Below are 23,340 nucleotides of genomic sequence, written 5' to 3'. Positions count from 1 at the left end.
TGTAAACACTGGGAAACCTTTGGACCACTCCCCCTGTTGCTGATGATCATTCCCGGCCACGGCTGAGCCACCATGGCCACGTCAACCATCAAAGATTTTCTTGTAACTTATTTAATGCCAGAAAAATGCTACTACGAGCTCTTCCTGAACTTTCACTTTCACGGTGAGGCTTCTGACTGACACTTTCAACCGACCGGGTGAAATGGAAACTTAATTTTTCCAGATGCTCGCGGGGGCGGGGCGGAGGGTGCGTGGGGACGAGGGAAAGTAAAGATGTTTTTTTTTTTTTGCCTTTTGCCTTTTGCCACCTACAGTGCAAACTTATTTGGAGATCTGACGTTGAGGTACATCTTCATTGTCTGAGAGTTTTCTTTTGTGTTACAGTGCCATGCCTAAAGTTCGTACTAAACAAAACTGCCGGATTCTGGATCATACTGGACACATTCCTGGGTAAGACGCCGTGATTTAATCATGTGTTTCAAAGCAGATCACAGGGCAGTTTCACATTTAAGAAACAAAACAAGAAAAGACATACTAACGTAATCGCATTTTTCCTCCATCTCACCTCCCTTAACACGATAATCATGATGGATAATAATCAAATCATCATAACATTTTGTAAGACTCCTTACTGGTGCAGATAACATCTGGCCAAGCGGTTAAGCCACCGCATTAGCATGTCGTCTTCATGCAGAATGCAGAAACAAATGACGGCGGGAAACGGATTCATGTCACAGCACAATGCACATGAATATTTGCGTATTTATGTGGTTATTATGAACCATGTGGCTTTTTTTTAGCGGGACAGTTCCAAAAATTCTAAATTTGTCACAGGCAGCTCTCAGTACAGATGAGCCAATCAGAATTGCAGGACATTTTCAGTCCCACCCATGAATTTAGAAATAATCCATGCACAAAATTCTTAAGCATAAAACACTGCCCTGATGCAAAATGTAAATCTCGCTGAACAAATGGTTCCAGTATACTATTTAAAATGCATATGCCTCTTGCAAACCAAAATGGCATCTTTATCTACTCTCCCAACTTTTTAAAACTAATTTGCATCTTTAATATAAGCCAAAATAAGTTGAGTAAATCTACTTTTTTCTTTGCTTGCTTGTTTTTTGTTTTGATTTTGTTGACATAGGTCCATTTTAGTTAACATCAACATATTTTAAAGAAGAATAATTGTGTCCCAGAACGCATGCGCAGCCTTCTTACAGTAACCTCTTTGGTCTGGGAAATGAAGAGTATAAATAGACATGATCAAGCCCACGTTCAAACACCATGGGTACACCAAAGTTCAGTGCCAGTATTTTTCTAGTCTTTTGTGACCACACTGAGTGTGTCATTTTAACCAATACAACCCTGTTACTCATATTACCAAAAAAAGACAAAATATTTTCAGTTTCCTTCCTTTATTTATAGAACTACATTTATCCTTGACTTTCACAGGTCAGTGCATTCCACTTGTGTGGTCCTGGGGATTTTTAAGATTTTAGACTTTCAGGTTTTAATATTCTCTTTGATTCCTAGTTTGTTTAATGTTCATGTTTGGTTTGTGTGTTTTCAGCACATTTAGTCTAGAGTTTAATTTCTCCCTCATTGATCCGCCCTCTTCCCCTCGATTAGTTATCTCACCTAGTTAGTTGTTCCTTATGTTTTGTTTTTAGTTTTGCCTTCCTTGTCTCCTCCTGTGTGATCTGGATCAGTTGTGTCCCCCCACGTGTCTCCTCTCTGTCTCAATCACCTCTCTGTGTATAAATACACAGAGAGGTGATTGTCCTTTATCAGAGTTTCTGTTCACTTCCCCCCAGCGTGTGTGTTCAAGCTTTATGATTCAGTAGTGTATCGTTTTGAGTTTCCCCATTTTGACTTTGTGTTTTGCTTTCATGATGACCTGCAAACAGTCGATAAGCGGCTCATTTTTTGTTTATCTCAGTTTACCTCTCTGCGTTTGCATTTTGGCCCAATTTTAGAATGACGCTGACTGACTCAGATGTTTGCAACGAGTGCTTTCTGTCTTTTTCATGTTGGTCCAGGTATGGACCATTAATTTCTCCTCTAATGACCAAATTTCACCTGATTCCCTTTTGTTTCCATGCAGCACAACTGCCTCAGTTGATAAAGATATTATGGGGAGGAAGTGCAGAGGGTCTGAGTCTTAGCGCCTTCTTCTTGCAGCTTTATGCTTTCTCATGTCCTGTTGTGTACGCTATAGCCAACAACTTCCCTCTCTTGTAAGTAAGCTGATGCACAGATCACACTGTTCGTAGTATTTCCCATTCATGTCATGCTTTACACCACTCAAGTTCAAATTCTCAGTCTGTTCATCATGCATGACTCACTTGCTCAAACCCTGTGTAGGCACACCCGAATCCTCTCAACTTAAAACACAGTGGGTGACTTTATTTTTACCTTTTTTTCTGAGATACCTTAAATGTATTTCACTTGAACTGTTCAACAGTGCCTGGGCTGATAGGCTCTTCACGCTTGCCCAGACAGTGACGATCGTCTTCCTCATCCTCCATTATCGCGGTGATACGGTCCGAGGTGAGCACACGCATCTGCAGATTTTGCAGAGGCAGAGTACAAAGAGCAGTCCAACATGACATACTTTCACCAAGGCAGGCAGATCCTCCACACTAATACAAATAATTAAGTGGTTTGTGATATTTTCAAGACAGTGTCCCCCAATTTGATACAGATTTTTGGAGATTTAACACACTGTTGCTTTTTTTGGCCCTATTTCTCAGGGGTAAAGAATTAATTAAAACAATCCCTGATCTGGATTGACTCCAGGAGTTAATCAGTGTTGGGCTAAGGAGGAGTATTTACAGCAGCAGGTTAAGGCATGATATTTATGACTTGAATGTGAAACTAGTGGAAATCTCCAGCACTTTGCTGCTTCTTCACAGAAATGAACTTTGAGTGACACTTTAAGGAATCAGCTGCAGTCATGCAGGGTCTGAATGCAGTAAAGAACCTCTGTGTGTTTTTGTGGTCATGCAGAATCAGCCAGATTCTCCAAGTGTTATATTTGGAGCTGTTATATCTGAACATGGAAAAAACAACACAGAGATATAGTGATTGTAGGTTTGAACAAAGTCCCTCAAAGACAAGGTGGCTGTGCTTTCAAATAGCGCCACCTTGTGGTGTTGCTATATTCTTCGTTGGAAGCGTGCTCACCACGTTTCTCTAAAACATATTGACAAAGAGCTGTTTAAATTAGAGTTCAAAAATAATTATTTAATTAATTAATCATTTTGCCAGCTATTAATCTTGTGATTTTAATATTTCAGTTCAGTCTACATCTTATATAATTGTGGTTTATGTTTCTGTTGCAGGAGTTCTGCTCCTCTTTGCTCTTAGTGGTGTAATGCTCCTCCTGCGCTCCTATGCAGCAGCAGCAGTCATCTCATTCATACAGGCCTCCAGTTTGGCGGCTTTCATTGCAAGCAAGGTAGCAACTTATCAACTTGCCTCATGTCTTCAGCTCAATTTCTGAGCTGTTCTATGATAAATGTGATCATTGAACTGTGATTTTTCTTTTTTTAAGCGCACTGTGAACATATTTAGTGGATTTGTTATTTACAGGTTCTCCAGGCTACAACAAACTATCACAACGGCCACACGGGTCAACTATCCACTCTGTCAGTGTTGCTTTCATTTGCAGGGTCTCTGGGTGTGGCCTTTGTTTCTTTACAGGTATGCAGTTAAGAATTACTAGCAGACATATGTGTACAACCGCACAGTTGTGGTTATACTAACTGGAACAACTTGAAACCTTTTTTATAGGAAAATGGAAACTCTCCTGTGAGTTTGTCACACATACTGTCAGCCTGTCTCAGCTGTGTCCTCCTGGCTCAGATCCTCTGCTACAAGGCCGGTGCTGTCAGCACTACAAAGAAGACAGCGTAGAGCATGGTGATGATGCTACCTGTTATTATATTGTGCCTGAGGTTGGCCTGTCAAGTACGGAGCCAAAGTAGCAGTAAATGTTTACAGATTTTTCCTTTTTAATATGTCCAAATGCCACTGTCACGTGTTTTGTGTGAAATATTATGTCTGTTTTAGGTTATTGTGTCCTAAGGGGATAAAAAAAATACTTTGTTGACCACCAGGGATTCAAATAAAATGACTTTATTCTCACAGAAACAATTTTCACTGTGTCTGCAACTATGACAAAATATTTTTAAGTAATCTGGCAGCTCTGTGTCTTTCTGTTGAGCCATTTCAAATTTGCATCAACATCAAACTAAAGTTTACCAGATTTAACTCGCTGAGTAAACCGGAAACCCTTTCAAAGTGGGCTGAAGAGAACAAATACAGAAGCTTTTGCTGGAATATCACTTATTAGTCCCTACTTTGAGATTACAGGAATATTCATATAGTCATACTTTTATTTTTATTTTTTTTACTTTTTTTTTTACAAAATAGAAAAGCATTACTTTTGTGATACATTTTGCTCTTCCTGTTGGTATCACATATTTTCATTATTTTGTATTGTAATTTGAGTGTCTCTAAGAATTTTTACCCTTTTACCCGAGGCACTTGCACAGTAAGCTCACAGTCAGAGTGCTAAAGTTCATATCTGCAGGATATTTACAGTCTAGTGTATTCAGAAAGATTTACTAGTTAGTTTTTTTTCCCAGTCGAAAGTTAGCACAGACATTGTGAAAATGAAGTCATACCTATACAAGTCACACTGTTATGATTAACTACAGAGTAGTGTAATCTAACTTGATCTTCAGGTATTTTTAGCCACCAGTGTTTGTTTTTGTTCAGGTAGTTATTTCCTAACTTTACTATTTTACAACAGAACACAAAAATCTATTATATAAACCATTTAATAACTATAATTTATGAGGTTCCTTATTTCAGTAGGGATTTAAATATAGTGGAGTTGAATTTTATTTAAACACTTGAGCCACTCATCCTTTTTTATATTTTACCTCCAAGGAGGAAGACTTTCTTTTGGCTGAGGTATCGGAAACTACAGCAAAAATTTCTGGCACAACTTCACCTACTTCCAAGGTGCATGGAGAGGATGAAAGAATTCACAATGCAGGAACTCCAGCAACACTTAAGGGAAGATGAACAACTTTAATAATTGACCAACGCGTTTCGGCTTGTGGTCTTCATCAGGGTCATAGTAAAACATTGTAGAAAATTGCTTAAATACAAGATAGGAAACAGAAAAAAAAAATCAATTTAACCAATCAAAACAACATAGATAGATCAGCTGACATATGACAGGTAGGTATTGGTTAATTGGTTAAGTCACGCCCAAGTAAATACTGGACTAGATCATTAATGATGAGGAGGGGAGGAGACATAATCCCCGCCTGTCTCAAAAATAACACATGCGTGAAATACATAAGAAGAATACTATGAATATACAAAAAAAAAAAAAAAAAAAAAAAAAAAAAAAGGGACAAGGCAGTATTTAACAATAAAAGGAGGTTGGTCCAGCAGTTGAATTAAAAAACAAGAGGACATCATCACATAGGAACACATTTGTTAAAAGGTCCTAATTTATGTCTCTAAAATGTAAAATCTCTAAAATGTAGCCTTAAAATGTAGACTTGAGATGTCTAGAATGCTACTCCTTTGGCTGAAAAAATAAATAAAATTAATTAAATAAACATTACCCATGCGAGAATAATTTAACTGATAAAATTAGAATAAAAACATAAAAAATAAAAAAGGTTCAGTTCACAAAAACTCATTGATAGAAAAATCCTCATTCATACCTCTGGGGTGCACACTCTTAAAGCGGAATATCCAAAATGCTTCTCTTTTTTTCTGGATAAAATTAATATTACCACCTCTTTGGTTTAGTTTAATGGCTTCAATGCCTAGAAAAAATAATGGTGAATTTGAATGTTTATCATTGAAGTGTCTTGCAACAGGGCTGGTTAGATCATTCCTTTTGATCGAACATCTGTGTTCATTAATTTGATCTTTCAGAGGGCGGGATGTTTCTCCTATATTTATTTTATTGCATGGGCACTGTATCATGTAGATTACATTTTTAGTTTTGCATGTGATAAGTATCTGAAACTACACAAGGACTGGACTAAAAATCAGTGGCAGCAGGTCTTATGAAGAGATGAAATCAAATTCTATATTCTATTTAGTTCAGATCATCAGTATGCATGGACGAGGTTAGAATTGTACAAACTCTATTTTTGCTTTTTACACTGGATTTTCATGCGAGTTCCTGATTTTCACTAGCAAAATATGAAGAAATAAGGGTTGGCATGAACTTTTGGACAGTATTGTGTAACTGTGAAATATTGGTCAACTGTTTTTCTCAGTAATTTCTTTTAAAAAGTGTACAGTATTAAAGGCACGTCACCTTCAGTCATCCTTATGCCAAAGGTGCTTTTCATATGTGTACACATAATTATCTCTACTTCCTGCAGTAGGAGTCACGTTGCGGCTTGACACAGGTGATTTTCAGAACTATGATATCAGGCATTCACAGAACAGTTAACCTTAACTTCCAGTTGGAGGTCTAACTAACATCCAGTCATGCACAAAGAAAGTCACGCAGAAAAAAAACATGCAGTAATAACTACTGTAACATTACCAATTAAAAAACGTTAGCATGCTTCTTAATAAGTCCTCTTAAGTCACCTGCCAAGCAGGGCAATGTTGTCATTTAAGAAATTTTGTCCAGCACTTTCTGTTCTATACCAGCTGATGGGAAACTTCATCTCTTTACCAGTTCTTCAATGTAGCGGTGAGAAGACGGCCTCATGACTTCATTTCTTTTAAGGAAAAGAAACTCCAGCTAGCTACTGCTCAATGGTGGGAAATCTTGAAAATGAAATAAATGTACTACAAGACATATGCAGTAAAGTTTGAGAATAACACACAGGAAATTTTACATTTTCAACACTGTTGAACAAAGCGAGTAACCACCACACTGTTGGACAATAAAAGTCTGAGTTTATTTGCTTTTCACTTCCATTCCACATATCAAAGAACAATGTTGGAAAATTATTTTCTAACATTCATGAAATGGAACCAAGCTGCTCCATGATATGACCGATCACACTTCAACTTTTAGAACTGTCATGAGGTTTAAACGTTGGCAAATATCGTATAATAGAAACACCAAGAAATGAGCTGAAAGATTTCCAAACAAAAGTGTTGATACAAAAATACGTTTTTTGCATTTATAGTTTTTGAGCATCAAATCGCTCCCTTTCCAAGGCCTCTGCATCAATTCTAAAGTTTTTATTCCTAAAACTATCCATTAATCTATTTACTGAGACTGTAGAGAAAAGTCCACATACAGGTTTGCATTCAAACAGCTCAGTTTGCTGAGATCTGACTTTATCATAACTAAAAGCTAAGGTAGTGAACTGCAGTGTAATAAAATCGAGCTGGATTGGTAATTGTTAATGACACAACTTTTGGCACAACTTTTGTTTGACAGAAGTCTCATGAAAACATTGAAATGACAGATGTGGAAGAATCCCTGTTCCCTTTGGGCTCCTTGCAAAGACCACAGTACCATTATATTTTGATCCACCCTAAAATTGTTCCATCAGTATTTGGATATGCCGCACTGCTGCCTAGTACACCTATCAATACTACCTTAACAATTAAAATTAAAAAAATCATGTTCCCTTACACAAAAAACAAATTCCATAAAGAACCATATACAAGGAACAAATGAGCGTAATTATATCAAGAAGAACACGTTTAAAAACAGAAAAATTGCCAAAACTCAATTCTTTTAAAGTTCAAAACTTCATAATATTTAATAAACTTAAATAACAGTTTCCTGCCTTCTGTCACAAACTTCAGGGAACTCTATTCGTAGAGCTACAGTACATTTGTTACATGTCACATTGCGCTGTTGCATTCAAAGGTGGTCGGGAATAACTAATAATGCTCGTATAAATAAATTCATGGGCATCTTACACTTATTAAGAAAGCATCAAAATCACAGGTTGGGCAGCAGTTTTATGGAACTTCAAAATGTTACCAACAGTTTCCATTTCATGGTAATCTGACTGTTGGGCTCAATTATAAACGCTTCATAGAACCAAAACTCAAGCAGATGGAGTCAGTGGACGAGCTGATAAACGTCACGTCTGTAACATATTAAAATGGACTGTTTTTATTCTTAAAGGTTTATTAAGGCACACTATTCACTAACTAGCTTTTTGCTTAACCAGGACATTTTAGCAGAGCAAAAGTAAGGTTTCTAACTCATGGCAATAATTAACTGAATGTTCGAATGTTTTGTCAACTTTAAACGTCACAAATAAATTAATATGACAGTGAAATACTTTAACCCGCGCTTGCACAGTCAAGAAATGTACCAGTGCAGTTATAGAATAAAACTCCAATAAATCCATTCACATTTAGAAAAAAGGGGGCCGCCCCCATCAGTGTATAAACACAATACTTTTTATGAAATGTGTCATGTATGGCAATGAAAAATGTGCAGTTTTTTGTTGTTGTTGTCGTTTGTCTAATTTAATGGAGGGAGCCGCTTTGATGTGTATATTAAGAGTAACGGCTCCTGTTATTGTACAGTACCACATGCTTAGGGAGGACGTTGGCTTTCACATCCGTTTTTTTTGGCAGATCCACTGGATACTCGCTTTGGTTTATGAGGCCTAAAATATTTCATGTTAGTGGAGTTTTCTTTCCTCACCCAAAGAGGAAATCTGTCTGCTGCAGAAGTCATTTTGAAACAAAGCTTTTGTCCTAGAGTTGCCTTTAACCACATTCCATATCTATCCTTTTGTACGGCTGGAAAACATTTTTCTCCACATACTGTTTCACAGTAAATATATTCTATAATGCATTTGACCTACTCAAACTCAAGACTCAATTATATACAGTTCACAAAACTTGAGCCTGGCATGTTTGCAGTCTTTAGAAAGTTTAGGAAACTCCACATAGACATAAAAAAGTTTAAAGAAGTTTTGGTTTTGCAACCAGCTGACTCACTGGTGAGTGAGTTATCAACCAGTTCTCATTGGCTTTAATGAGTCAAAGGCAAAGTTGCTTGAGGGAAATTGCTAAAGGCCAAAATGATTAACTATGTTGCTACAGTATAGAATACTCTTCATCACCTGAAAACAAGCACAAGCCTGCTGCAGGGAATTTGTATCACAATCAGATTTTCCTAATTCCCAGACACACAGAATAAAAATAGGACATTGACCTCGTATCCTCAGTACACGGGAGTTTAAGAGCTATAGAAAAGTTGCAGTGTTGAATTTCCTCTGGAGGACATACAGCATACTGTATAGTTCTACGTGACAAGTGCAGTTAATAAATCCTTCAGCAGCTCAATAATTTAACATTTTTACCTTCATTCTTGACACATTTGACTCTAAAATATTTTTTAACTGGAGTGTAAAACATTACCTTTGCTCTAGAACACCTTCAGGTTTTTCCATTCACCGGATAATCATAAACTTATTAAACGACGATTCATTTAACCTTCTGCACTCAGAACGTAATGAGTTACCCATTTTCCATTGTCTTCGTCACGGGTGTTATCTGAACGGCTGGTAGAATTTGCGCAGTTCATCCCAGAAAAACAACGAAAGAATGGTGTGTGGACCGAGTCGGAAATAAGACGCTCCCAGGCCTTTGTAAAGCCCCGTCAATCCCTCCTTCTTCAGGGTTTTGGAAAAGCAGTCAGTAAATCCTTTATAGAGCTGACCCTAAAAAACAAGAGAATGAATGTTCTTGTTCTAGACCCACCACCCCTTGTTTTTTTGTTCAAGCAATCTTTCTTGTCTAAACCTGGAGCTTGATACCAAATGAAACCAGTTCACCAACAATTTGTCCCACACAAATGGGAGATGACACAATGAGGGATTCACAAAGGATGAATACAATGAAAACACATCAACCACGCCATGAGCTAGGATCTTCCCTTCACTTCATACTTCCCCAGTCTGGCCCCTGTGCTCACCTTGCCCAAATGATCCACGGGCTGGTTGTAGAGCCGCGTGCTCACCACATCAAAAGGAGTCATAGCCAGCACCACCACCACACTACTGATCATGCCGGCGCTGAGGGCCACCAGCCAGCTGTTCGCTGGAAACACCTTGGCAACAGAAGAAAATAATATTACAGGATGGACAGGTTTAGAGAGTGTGCACACGTGGGCCTGCGGTTGCAGTAGAAGTAGAGTAGAAGTAGAGGAATAAGTCATTATCAAGGTAGCAGCACGTGTGCAGCCACTTCTAATTTTAACTCCTCATAATTGCACGGTCACGTGCAGCGAACCAGAGGAAGGAGGCTCTATTATTAGTGAGGTCATTCCATCTCGAGTTACCGTGCACCTTCCGATTCACCTGCTAATACAGCCCAAAGTTTGGATATATTTTATTTGTTTAACACATATTGTAATTTAAAAATGGTCCGTCGATACATTTCAAAGTTTTGTCACACTTTGAAATCTGAGGCGATCTTTAACACGAGTTTCTCAAAAACAGTTAAAGACAAAAGCCTGACATTTTCACTTGTCTTTCTTACCATCCAATATAATAAAGCTATTCTTTACAGTCCCATATTTAAGCACACCCTTTAAACAAATATCTAGAAACTATTTGATGTTTTAAGCTGAAATTTCTGGACTCCCCAAAGATATCCCCTTATTTGGTATTTGATGATGATGGAAGAGAGAGCTGTCTAATGCATAGTGTCAGCCCGGTTGTAGCACAACCCATATGATGGAGGGAGCTTTGCACAACACCTTGCAATGTTCTGACTCAAAATCTAGCATGTCAGCATTTTTTTTTTAACTCTACAGCAATAATTTTGCCTCTTCTATCTTTTGACAAATCCAAAACCGCATGTACCGCTTCAGTTCCCACCATCTGTTTGAAATCATTAGCCAATTTGTCCATCCTTATGAAGCACACTGTGAAAGACAGAAAGCATGACTCACTGATGAGGACAGAAAAGAAAGACAATATATTGCCCAATGACCACTATAACACCCAAAAATTGTCATAGTCTGAACTCTCATAGAAGTTCAGCTATCACTCTTGATTGTATACATTTTTCCAGTTTTTTCCATTTTCAGTTATTTTATTCTGGCACAGTTAGTGTGGACCACCCACAATTTTGCTGTACATGTACAATGACAACAAAGGGCAATTTTATTCTTTTCTATTCTAAATACAAAGTTCTTCTTCTTTGGTTTAATAAAGCTAATTATGCATGAGGTAATGGCTGAGATGATGGGAGGTATGTTCAAGTCCACCTTCATCCTTACTCACACAACCAACCAGTTAGGACAGCGCAAAGTAAGTCAGCCAAATCAAGGAAGTAGTAAATTAAAAGTATACACAAATGTAAGGATTTTTGCTAATATAAATTTTTGGGGAATTTCTTATTAAGGAACTCTTTTTTTAAACTAGAGCTGGGTCACTGATTTACATCATGCAGACTGATGCTCTAGTTACGCAAGCCTCGTGTTTTCAACAGGGGGCCAATAAAAGGTGTCGAATTTCTGTTCCAGAGGAGTGCAATACAGAGCGCTTTGTCAGTGTTACAGTGAGCGCTTTAGGAGCCTGTAAACAGCTACTGACTGTAAATCACCTTCTCAAGCCTCTAGTTCTGATTTGGTCTAGACAAGAATGCAAATAAGGAGTGTTCAGAGGTGTTACCCAGCCGACACTCTCACTATACAAGCAGACTCTAAAAAACAGTCATGTTTATTTTAAACAGTGTGGACATATGGAAAATATGCACACATGGTGGAGTAGTGAAGAAACAAAACTCCCTCTATGATCCGCCTTCTACCTCATTTTCATGTCAAAAGCAAATTGAACCACACACCAACCTGCAGGTCAATGACGAGCTCCTTGGAGGAGGAGAAGGTGGAGAGCTGAGCGGCCGACCCCACGCTGACCCTCGGCACTGCGGCACTAGAGCCCCTCCACAGTCCCAGAATGCCATGATTTCTGTAGATGGCAACCAGGGCGTGGGTCATCCCCTGTGGTGAAGAGGAGCAGCATTTTAGGACACTGTTGATGCCTCCCACTCGTATTCGCACATTCACTTTCTTAGGTTACCTGGTGCTTGTACTGATGACCAACCGCGATAGAGGAGGTTGCCTGGCTTTGCAGGTGAGTCTTCACCTGTCAGTGGAGACAATTTAAGTTTATCATTGACCACAGGTGAAAGTCACAGCTCACTTTAAGGTCACGCCTGAATAACTTTTCACAAGGCAAGTGGGCAAAGTCAGCTACTGACCAAGTATACGGGGCTGCCCATCACAGCTCCCACCACTCCAGCCATAGCCCCTGCTACTGTGGTTTTGACAGCGTTGACCCTTCCATTGGTGTGGATGTAACCCGAGGACTCTATGATGGCGTACGACCCGAGCCTGACTCCATTCATAAAAAACTGATAGCATAGCCCGGGGACTAATCCTTTCTGTAATCCCACCAGTCCTTCCACTTTGCCGATAGTATAAAAAGCGTGGAAGACGTTGCGATAATAAACATGATAGGATCCGCGGCTCTTTAGCTCTCCCTGAAGCTGCATGCGAGTTTTGACGACCTCCAGCGGGTTGGTGAACACACAGGCTCCGCATGCCGCCAATCCGCTCAGCACGAAATCCATCGCGACAGACCGACCGAGCGACCACCGGCGGGACGACGGATGTATGCTTCAGACCAGCCTCCAGTCTGTCCCGTCCTTCACATCACTGGACTTTTGCTAACCAGCTACCCCCTCCCACATACAGTACATCCGTACAAACCACGACAGCTGAGTACAATACAGAGGAGACATAAGAGTACTTCAATGCGCCTCGTAATCTCAAAATTTCGATACACGAAATAAGAAAAATCGCTCATCTGCTGAAGGCAGCAACAAAGCAGACATATCCAATTGCGGTATTTAGAGAATTTCAACTTATGCGTGATTTCATTTTATTTCTCTGTTCCGTGAAATCATATTCACCCGTCCTACCAATTATTTTTATACACGACAACAACCATTTGGAGATTTAGAAATGCGCAGTGAAATTAAAATAAAATAAATGGACATTAAAAAATATAAACAGAATGCTGTTAAATACCATATTAGTTACCACCATACTAGTTAAATATCTATCCATCAGTTGCATTTTGTTGCCTTTAAATTTCATCGTACACTTTTTCTGGCCCCTAAACATCTCACGTTAGAGATTGGTACTGGTGCGTGCTACGTAGTTCATGTACCCTCTGCTCAGCCAATGAATTTGGTCCTTAATCTTTGTGCTCGGTTAACAACAGTCACAACAGAGAGACAGACGTGATTAGATTAACGATTGCTGGCGCTAGATTGGATCGACCAGATGACCAGTTCACCCATTGTTTTGAATTACCTGATGTGATAGTTTTTGGATAAATCCTATTAGAGCTACTTGCATCCAGCCACAATTAAAAGGAAAAAATAGGAACTATTACCTAAGACAGTATTTCTCAACCTTTTGGAGCCACGGCACATATTTCACATTAGAAAAATCACACGGCACACCACCAAACAAAAATGTCACAATAAGCATATTGATAATTTTTTCCCGCACACGAGGTATAGCGGAATTGGCTCGGTTTGTCCCCACAGTATACCTTTTTGCTTTCTTCTGAACACTACTCATGCAAGGGCCTTCATCTGGGTCGGAATTTCCTCCAGGATATGGAAGAAATATAGTGTCATCAGAATCCAACTATTTTTAGACATTGAATTTATAACACTGAATTTTTATCCTCCAAATTTCCCTGCAAAAAATATTCACCTGCAAAAATTCACCTGCAAAAAATTCACCTGCAAAAATTCACCTGCAAAAATTCACCTGCAAAAAATTCAACTGCAAAAATTCACCTGCAAAAAATTCACCTGCAAAAATTCACCTGCAAAAATTCACCTGCAAAAGTGATGACCTTAAATGACCCAAGCCAGAGCAATCAGCACTAGATCGAGTCGAGCGGCTCTCAGCCAATTAAATTACGCTGTTTGATCACATGACATCGTTAGCCAGCAGTGTGTCTCCTAGAAGATAGCTGTTTAGAGGTGAGGGATTAAGGCTGTATCCCAATTCAGGGTCTGCAGCCTTAAAGTACGCAGCCTCAACGATCCTCAAGGGCCGCGTACTCAAAGACCGCTAAGGCCGGAAGTGCGAGGCTCGTGAAATGGGACGGTCTAGCCTCCGTCGCGCTGCCCAGGTTGCCTAGCAACCATAACACCAACCGCTGGAAACGTTTCATACAGCTTTGTTTGACAGAAATGAAGGAGAACATATTTTGTTCGTGTGTTTGTTTCTACACGAGCTTTGTGTGATTTAATAAGTATCTGAGGCTGAGACCACAGGACTGTAAAACATGATTGTTGGCCTTCATATCTGTACTGAACAGTCATTTAGGATTAGCTAGTAAATAACAATTAGCCAATGTTGTTCATGAGACTAAAGTCAGTGTAAATATGATATGGCCAATATTATAGTTATTATATTAATCATTATAAGTTATTACAGCAGTGAGTTTGAACTCTCAAATCAAATCACTTCTATTGTCACATCACATGTGCAGGTACACTGGTACAGCACATGTGAGTGAAATTCATGTGAGTGAACTCTGTGTCTAACACTGAGCTTCAGTAAAGATTCAAGTTCCAGTTATTTATAAGTCCTATCACCTTAAATCTTCACTCAAAGACAAATATGTTTGACAGTGTATATGTATTATATATAAGAGACAAATGTTGTTCGTTTGATATGTTTGCATTACTAAATTTGGCTCAATGCTCACATATATGTGTAAAAAGAAAATGTACGAGCTGTGATAACTGTTGCTGATAGAATGAAGAGTAGACTGATATATGAAATATTCCTTTATTGGGTGAGAAAATCAGACCATGTCATAACTGCTTTAAGTCATACAGAATAGATATCAGAGCCTTAAACAGACTGACGTCTGCTAAATGGGTCAAACTGGGCAGAAAGTATACAAACACATAACATCCTTATAGAATATGATCTAACACCATAGATCAACTTACCTCTGAGTATATAAAGCATATAAACAATTACAGCAATATGATGCAACAAACACAGCAGTACTACTAATCCAAAATACTCAAAGCTTCATAGAACTGAAACAAACATTTATTTTTAGCTCCATTCTGCTGCTGATACATACTTTAGGTTTCTGAATATTAAACTTGTTGCTGCCTTTCATAGTGTGTAACTTGAAGGCCCTGAGTACTTTCTCCCACACTGAAAACACTGGAATGATAACATTATTTGAACATTACCTAATAAGACTGATTCAGGACAGACAATTAGTTATTTTAAACTTTTCTAGCAGTCCTTCACAAACAGGGAACAGTCTGTCTATTCTCTCCATCTGTCAGCTGCTGCTGGCTCTTCCTCCTCCTCTTCCTCACACACTGCTGAGTGTGTCCTGGTGGATCATCAGGGGTGCAAAGCCTCACAGATGATGTGCAGCAGTGGGTCCCTCAGTCTGTCCTCACTCTGGACACTTGCAGTCGTCACACATGGAAATCAAATGTGTGATAAGCTGCGGGATTCAAACACAAGTGTAACTTACAAATACATGTTCATACTTTTATTCCACAATCAGAGAGAAAGAAACAGAGAGAGAGTGCAGGACAGACAGACAGGTGACAGTCTCAGGTGTATACACTGCTACAAAACAGCACAAGAGAAGGAGGATTTAGTGTTTGTGTTATTACGAGTGCTAAACAAGAAGAGTTCCAGATGGTCCAGTGGACACATGTGTGACTCCTGTGATTAAAGCATCTTTCTTTCAGCTTAACGAGTGAACCGTCAGCTCGTTCAAACACACGTTAAAGTCCGTTTGGCTCGACACCACCGAACAGAGGCAGCAATATAACATAGCTAACATTAACAGTGCAGTGAATCCTGCTTGTGCCGTCATATTCAGGACTGCAAACCGAGCAGCATCACTGACTTTCAGCTTGTTGTGTTTGTGGATTTATGGCTGACTTTAATTATCCATAAAATCATCACATTCTCTGTAAGAGAATCAATGAGTACTAAAAATGTGCACCTTTACCTGTGTGTTTTCTGGAACAGGAACAGGGTAATATCTGTGACCCAACTCCCACAGCTGGTTGGGGGACTCATGTTGTTTTCTGTTCGCAGTGAATGGTTGTCCCATCCACTGCAAAATGTATTAAAATTATCCTCTAGTCGAGGAAGAAAGATGTAATGGCAGCAAAAGAGGTGTGCAGCATTTGAAATGTCAAGAAGGCCTTCTTCCTCAGGGTTGTGAAGAACATCGTAGTAAATGCATGTAACGGCCACCCAGAGGTCTCTCCACAGTCGCTCTATTCTGAAATAATATATAAAAAATATTTAAATTAGGTATGGCCTTTCTTTTGGTGTGTATGAGAAATTCCCTGCTTGTTTCTAACCCTACATGAAATGTGTGCATGACAACAGTAATAATACATTATCAGGGCATGTAGGAAGGACCCAGGCATATCACTTAAAAGGTGTCAAAAGGGTTGTGATGATCAGTGGCAATACATGAGATGACAACCAGACCATTAACACAGAATGAACATTCTTGGAAGGAAGTAACAGACTGGAAAAGGTGTGTGAATAACTAAAAATAGGGCAGAGTCCTGAAGGCTCTTTGGGGTTTGTAGGACCTGTCCAATATTTTCTTCCTTGAGGGGTAAATAATGGAAATTGAAAGAAACAACAACAAAAAACAAAACAAAACAAAAAACACCTGACACATATCAGACAATATATCCTGCTGGATAGGGCACTGTTCTCTAAAGACATATTACTATAAAACTTTTTTCATAAAACTATACCCTTTAAATGTTTATGTATTTTTAAATAATGGAAATAAAGCTGCAACACCTTCCATCTTATGTCAGAAACATTTGAGGTTGACAGTATTTTATGAGAACAAACCTTTGATTGTGCACACTCATTCCTGAAATGAAACTGCCTCTTCCTGTGCCACGAACAGTAAACATCAGCCGTGCAACCTCCACATTTTCCCATCCGTGGTTGCCACGAACCCTGAAAACAAAGAAGAGTACCCCAAAACATTCGAAGCTTTAAACAAACTTAGATCTGATGATAAAGAACAACTTATGCCTTAATCAGAGTGTTTTTAAAAAATGTAAAAGAATCCTTAAAGTCTTTGATTGCTACTGCTCTAGAAGGCATAAAACATGAATTGTCTCATGAATGCACTTTCCAGCATGTGTCAGTATGAAGTTTAATTTAACACAGCTGTTAAAACATTTTTCAGGATTTACCGGGTTAATAACAATTATTTAGATTTATTGAATTTATAGGAAATTACACAAGTGCCATCTTGTATCATTATGATCTGTGTAAAGAGACAATTTTAAGAATACTTTTGCAAAAACACGTTAAAGTTGGAAGTAATTGGCCGATGTTCCAATCTTGAAGATCAGCTGTGCCCATTTGTTGCACATTGTGGGAATGGAGAAGTTGAGGCCCTTGCAGGCTCCCCACAATTTTCCCCAAAGTGAGCGACCCAGCTAATTCAACACCTTTACTAAGCAGTGCTGTTATGTAATTGGATACAAGGGGTGAGATAGCAATATTTTCCCTCCTTGGTTGTAGCTCCCTGACATTACAAGGGTAATCATTTTATGATGTCGGGTTCAGTGTTACACCAGGATTTCAAATACAATATCATCATCAATAAGAATTAGTATTATCATTTCAGAATTGTAGGTAACCACTTTTAAATGCCATAGACTACTTATTTGTTTAATTTGATGTATTCACTCTAGGAGAGCGCAGAGGGAATATCCCGTTTAACTTATGCTATCTGTTTAAGTTTAGATAGTATTTGTAAAGATATTGACCATATCCTTTTCTGAAAGTGTGGATATAATGGAATGGGTAAGGTACTGGCATGCCACAACTTTATAGTTGTTAAATTCTGGGTACAAGTATACATGCCCATCTTGTACATGTTTTTTTAATATTATTATTATCATCATCATCATCATCATCATCACCATCCTACCCAATTACATGTTTCTTTTAATCAGGTTATGCTGTTTTAATGACTTTACAGTATAATTTACATTGTGTTCCTTTAATTTTCCCTAATTGTATGTTATATTAATCCTATATTTCCGTTTTAATATTTCTAATGTTTGCATTGTTTTCTTCACTGCCTGGTCTGCCTCTGTCTCACCTGTATGGATGCATTTACACCTAAATTTCCCCAACAAATGATGTTTTAATTCACCACTATTCCAGTGAAACACGAGTCTCCCATCTTCCTGCTACCGGTCTCGAGTTTTTGTTCACCAAAGCACACACCAACTTCATACTGACGGACATATCACTGCCCTATTCCCGCCTTGCCTGACCGTGTTTTGTGGCTTTGGTTGGTTCACTTCTCCTCACTCTTCCCCATTCTTGTCATTAAATCAGGCCGTTCTGCAACCATGGCAGCCATTCACTCTATGGCTTTATTCATAGTGTATTTTACCCCTTAACCCAATGCCGTTCTCGTTTCCCACATTATATTTGCAGTGTTCGTCTATCTATCAATATCTGCGGATTATGGTTTTGTACCGAGTATCCTATTTTGTAGAGCACAGCATGTAAAGGTTAGCTCGGTTAGCAGGATGCTAGCATGTAGCGCTTAGTGAGACACGCATCAGACGAGTTGAGCAAAGACCCCGTCTGTGTACCTTATACGTGACCAACGGATTTAAATAAAATTAACGTTTCAAAAGACAAACTTGAAGATAAAACATAATATACTTACCGGAGAACCGCCAGGGTTTGCCGCTGCCATCATGCCGCTCCTGAATTCAAAACTGCCTCTGCAGACAGGCAGGGGAGGCGCGGAACTTTTCTTTGAGTTAGTCAAACGTTTTCCTCAGTTCGAGTAGATGATAAAATAAAAGAAAAACGAATGGTATTTTAAGTAGGACTAGGCGTTCTGTAATGATCTCTATTTAGGAGAAAAACTTAATCACTCACCTCTAAACAGCTCTCTTTTCAGAAGACACTGCCGGCTAACATGTCATGTGATCAAACAGCGTAATTTAATTGGCTGAGAGCCGCTCGACTCGATCTAGTGCTGATTGCTCTGGCTTGGGTCATTTAAGGTCATCACTTTTGCAGGTGAATTTTTGCAGTTGAATTTTTTGCAGGTGAATTTTTGCAGGTGAATTTTTTGCAGGTGAATTTTTGCAGTTGAATTTTTTGCAGGTGAATTTTTGCAGGTGAATTTTTGCAGGTGAATTTTTTGCAGGCGAATTTTTGCAGGTGAATATTTTTTGCAGGGAAATTTGGAGGATAAAAATTCAGTGTTATAAATTCAATGTCTAAAAATAGTTGGATTCTGATGACACTTCTGATGACACTATATTTCTTCCATAAGTTGCCAACCCATTTAATTAGAGAAGGTAGTTATACTGCCCTCTGGTGGAAGAGAATGTAATTGTTCTGCCCGTTGTTCACGCCGATTGCTTACAGTACTAAGGTGGAACCAGATAATCTTCCACGGCACACCTGATCATTTCGCGGCAAGGTGGTTGGGAAACACTGACCTAATACACAGTTAACCGTTAACTTAGTTAATTTCAGAATTTTTTGTTCAATATTTTGTTGAAGCATCAATTACTCCTCCTTTGTTATTATTTCTGTGTACTTAAGGTGGTTTGAAGATGAACTTTCACCCACTCTGTGGTCTTTTTCCTCAACCCTTGACATTTTTCTCACAGTTCCTGTGGCTAAAAAAACAAACAAACATACCCACAGCATGATGCTGCCATCACTGTAGATGGAGATGTGGTGCTGGGATGATATTGGCCAGGAAAAAGAATTTGATCCTTGTTTCATCAGACCATATTTTGTTTCTTGTGGTCTGAGAGTCCATCAGTTGCCTTGCAAGGTTCTCCACAGAGCAACGCTGGAGCTCTGTGAGAGTGACCATGAGGTTCTTAGTTGCCTCCCCAATACAGGTTCTTCTTAAAGTCAAAGTCAGCTTTACTGTCAAAAACCATATGTACAGGTCATACACAGGAATTTGAAACTGCAGTGCTCCCACAGCCTCCAGTGTTACACTAAAACAACAGAAATCAATCTCAGAGCAATCTACCTCAATTGCTCAGTTTGGCTGGGAGGCCAGCTCTAGAAAAAGACCTAGTGGTTCCAAATTTCTTTCATTTGTGGATGATAGAGGCTACTGTGCTCATTGGGACTTTCAGTGCTGCAGAATTTATTTTTTTTCATACAGTTCCCCAGATTAATGCCTCTATACAATCTTGTCTCTGAGGTCTACAGGCAATTCCTTGGACGTCATGGCTTGGTTGGTGCTCTAACATACACTGTCAACGACAGGACCCTATATAGACAGGTATGTGCATTTACCAACTAATGTTCAACCAACTGAATTTACCACAAGTGGACTCCAGTTAGCTTGTAGAAATAATTGTCAGATGATCCGTATAAACAGGATACATCTGAGTATCGTGGCAAAGGCTGTGAACACTTGTGTACATGTTATATTATTGGCAATAAATCTGTAAGAACTTCAAGCCAACTTTTTTGACTTTATCTTAATGCTTCTTCAAATAGTGTCTATCACTAAGGGCATTGCTCTGGTTAATATCCATGTCTTCAGAACTCAGAAGGTTTATCATACTATAGTATATCAGATACACCAAACTGAAAGCTGTTTCCCTGAACAGCTACCCTGAGGTACCCCTGAGCAAGGTACCGTCCCTACACACTGCTCCCTGGGCGCCCAGTGGCTGCCCACTGATTCACTGAGTGAATGGGTTAAATGCAGAGAGGAATTTCCCCACGGGGATCAATAAAGTATAAAAAAAAACAACTAAAAGAAAGGTTTCCATCCATTCTAAATGTACTCTATATTTCCAAAAGTACTTGCTTGTCTGCCTTCACATGCATATAAACTTGAGTGGCATCCCATTGTTAATATATAGGTTCTATAGGGTTTAATAAGATGTGCCCCACCCTTTGCAGGCATAACAGCTTCAAGTCTTTCTTTCACAAGGTTTAGGAGTGTGTTTATGCGAATTTTTCTGGGAGCATGAAATTATCCAAAATGTCTTGTGAAAGAGTTCCTTTCACTAAAACTGAGCCCAACTCCTGAAAATCAGTCCTATACCATAATCTCCCCTCCACCAAACTTTACACTCGGTACAATGCATTCTGACAAGTACCGTTCTTATTGCAACCGCCAAACCCAGACCTATCCATCAGATTGCTAGACGAATAGGCATGATTAATCACTCCAGAGAACACATCTCCACTGCTCTAGAGGCCTTTGGCGGCATGCTTTACACCACTGCATCTGAAACGTTGCATTGTGCTTGGTGATATAGCTGCTTCACTATATCACTTGATCTTTTAGATCAAGTGATCTTTTGCTTTTAGCCATACCAAGGTCGAGGCTGGTTCATAGAGGCGATCGAGCGTTTGCAGTCGTAGCGCCTAAGCTGTGGAATAATTTACCCCTACACATCAGACAAGCTCCTACTGTCAATCTTTTTAATACAGCATCAGAGTTATTTGTTAATTCATATTTGATGTTTGATATCAATATTATAGGTTATTTTACTAGGTATTTTGTATTCTTGTACAGCACTTTGGTCAACGTTCCTGTTGTAATTAAATGTGCTATATAAATAAATAAATAATAATGGAAACAGACTCCATGAAGTTCTCTATGCACTGTTCTTGAGCTCATCTGAAGGTTACATAAAGTTTGAAGGTCTGTAGTGATTGACTCTTCAGAAAGTTAGTGACTTCTACACACTATGCACCTCAGCATTCACTGATCCTGCACTGTGATTTTACATGGTCTACCACTTTGTGGCTGAGTTGATGTTTATGCCAATCGCATCCACTTTGTTATACCACTAACAGTTGACTGTGGAATATTTAGTAGTGAGGAAATTTTTCCCCGCTGGAATTCACTGAGGTCCTGAGAGTGACCCATTTTTTTTAACAAATGCTTTCAGAAGCAGTCTGCACGCCTACGTGACTGATGGAAGGGATTGGAACTCCTGAATTCAAGGATTTGGATGGCTGAGTGAACACTTTAGGCAACGTATTTAATGACATTAAAGGATGTAAATCCTCTTTTGACTTATATGTTTACATTTTAGAATTTTTGCAACAAACACAGATTTACCTTTGTGTTAAGGACACTGACCTCACTGTAAAATGTGTGTCATTGAATTAAAGTTAGATAAGGAAACACCAGGTAACCAGGGCAGCTCCGCTGAGCTCAATTAGAGATTACTGCGTGAGATAGAACAGTGACTTCCACTGCTGTTTTTAATCACATCTCTGTTTAATCAGATGAAGAACACTTACTGCTCAGCTGCGTGAGGATCACGAATATTCTAACAGCTCCAAAGTGTGTGTACTGCAAATATAATGAGATCTTAACACAAAATTAATTAAATGGTCTTATTGTAGTATTGAATATTGAATATATTGTAGTTGATAAAATTGTCTCGTGACAGGACAATGGAAGAATGAGCATAAAACCCGGATAAGACGGATGTTTTTCCAGATGATTATCATTTCTGTGACATCAACTTTGATTTCACAGATGAAAACATAGTGGTCAGATCCTCTAGACTGTCACAGTCTTTGGACTAATTTGATTAACCTCCCCGTCTGGGTCGGTGGGTTTGTTTGTTTTTCATCACAGAGCTGGATTAGACGTGACAGTAAAAACAGTTTCACCTCAACCCCTTTTAAATAGGATTTGTGCTAAAGGCATTTTGATACACACAGTAAGACTTGAAACAGCCAAACAGGCCCAGAATTTCTGTTATTACTGTTATTTCTTTATTGAGCCACTTATTCTGTCTAGTCGTACAGAACTAGTGCTGTGGTGACTGCACTATGCCACCACATCAGATCGTGAACTGTAAAAATTCCTCTCTGCTTATCTTATCAAATAAAGGGATTAAGGGCTACTCTCATATAATGCAAAAAATTAACAAATAAAAAATTAATCTTTTGGAAGGCTGAATGCATTTATTTGTTCTTGGCACAAAGATCAATAGGGTAACAGTTTTTATATTGATATTAAATACTTTTGTAATAAAAGAAATGCAAATGCTTGCAGTCCCATAATGTAGTGAATGCGTAGTTGAGTAAATTTACTTGTTGTCTAGAGCATTTAACTTTAAAGAATGAATTATGTCACATTTAATTTTTAAGTCAACATTACAAGAATAGTATTACAACACACAACTATGTACAATGTACACTGACTTTTCTGCTCAATCAAA

The 23,340-nt window shown here is 38.8% G+C and overlaps 2 protein-coding genes and 1 long non-coding RNA gene across 4 annotated transcripts; 1 reads left to right on the top strand and 2 right to left on the bottom strand.

Annotated features, from left to right (window-relative positions):
• Nucleotides 1-72: 72 nt before the first annotated feature.
• LOC134636991 (mannose-P-dolichol utilization defect 1 protein-like) lies at nt 73-5,072 on the top strand. 2 transcript variants are annotated; one of them, XM_063487295.1, is made up of 8 exons: nt 73-163; nt 385-450; nt 2,108-2,240; nt 2,468-2,553; nt 3,348-3,463; nt 3,598-3,708; nt 3,799-3,927; nt 4,963-5,072. In XM_063487295.1, exons 1-7 carry the CDS (start codon nt 73-75, stop codon nt 3,919-3,921), a joined length of 726 nt encoding a protein of 241 aa, XP_063343365.1. In that variant the 3' UTR covers nt 3,922-3,927; nt 4,963-5,072. The 2 variants fall into 2 exon arrangements, with proteins under 2 accessions (XP_063343365.1, XP_063343364.1); XM_063487294.1 differs by lacking the exon at nt 4,963-5,072 and having other exon boundaries at nt 3,799-4,033.
• Nucleotides 5,073-6,206: 1,134 nt separating this feature from the next.
• Nucleotides 6,207-12,799, bottom strand: slc25a35 (solute carrier family 25 member 35). Its single transcript, XM_063488161.1, has 5 exons — nt 12,259-12,799; nt 12,078-12,143; nt 11,846-11,998; nt 9,965-10,099; nt 6,207-9,710 (listed from the first exon to the last, which is right to left on the bottom strand). Exons 1-5 carry the CDS (start codon nt 12,628-12,630, stop codon nt 9,540-9,542), a joined length of 897 nt encoding a protein of 298 aa, XP_063344231.1. The 5' UTR covers nt 12,631-12,799; the 3' UTR covers nt 6,207-9,539.
• Nucleotides 12,800-14,792: 1,993 nt separating this feature from the next.
• Nucleotides 14,793-19,186, bottom strand: LOC134636759 (uncharacterized). Its single transcript, XR_010095024.2, has 4 exons — nt 18,819-19,186; nt 16,964-17,074; nt 16,089-16,367; nt 14,793-15,569 (listed from the first exon to the last, which is right to left on the bottom strand). It is a non-coding gene; the product is annotated as an uncharacterized LOC134636759 (long non-coding RNA).
• Nucleotides 19,187-23,340: the final 4,154 nt, after the last annotated feature.

The sequence above is a fragment of the Pelmatolapia mariae genome, linkage group LG10_11 (genome assembly GCF_036321145.2).
Source record: "Pelmatolapia mariae isolate MD_Pm_ZW linkage group LG10_11, Pm_UMD_F_2, whole genome shotgun sequence".
Taxonomy (NCBI): domain Eukaryota; kingdom Metazoa; phylum Chordata; class Actinopteri; order Cichliformes; family Cichlidae; genus Pelmatolapia; species Pelmatolapia mariae.
Note: the sequence above shows the minus strand (reverse complement) of the source record. Positions and strands in the feature narration are given on the sequence as shown.

Excerpts from the sequence above, each read along its gene's own strand:
- LOC134636991 (XM_063487295.1), top strand. The coding sequence starts at position 73 with ATGGCCACGTCAACCATCAAAGATTTTCTTGTAACTTATTTAATGCCA. Across the intron at positions 164-384 it reads CCTGAACTTTCACTTTCACG|TGCCATGCCTAAAGTTCGTA; the intron begins GTGAGGCTTCTG and ends TTTGTGTTACAG. Across the intron at positions 3,464-3,597 it reads CGGCTTTCATTGCAAGCAAG|GTTCTCCAGGCTACAACAAA; the intron begins GTAGCAACTTAT and ends TGTTATTTACAG.
- slc25a35 (XM_063488161.1), bottom strand. The coding sequence starts at position 12,630 with ATGGATTTCGTGCTGAGCGGATTGGCGGCATGCGGAGCCTGTGTGTTC. Across the intron at positions 12,144-12,258 it reads TGGGCAGCCCCGTATACTTG|GTGAAGACTCACCTGCAAAG; the intron begins GTCAGTAGCTGA and ends CTCCACTGACAG. Across the intron at positions 10,100-11,845 it reads AGCTCGTCATTGACCTGCAG|GTGTTTCCAGCGAACAGCTG; the intron begins GTTGGTGTGTGG and ends TCTGTTGCCAAG.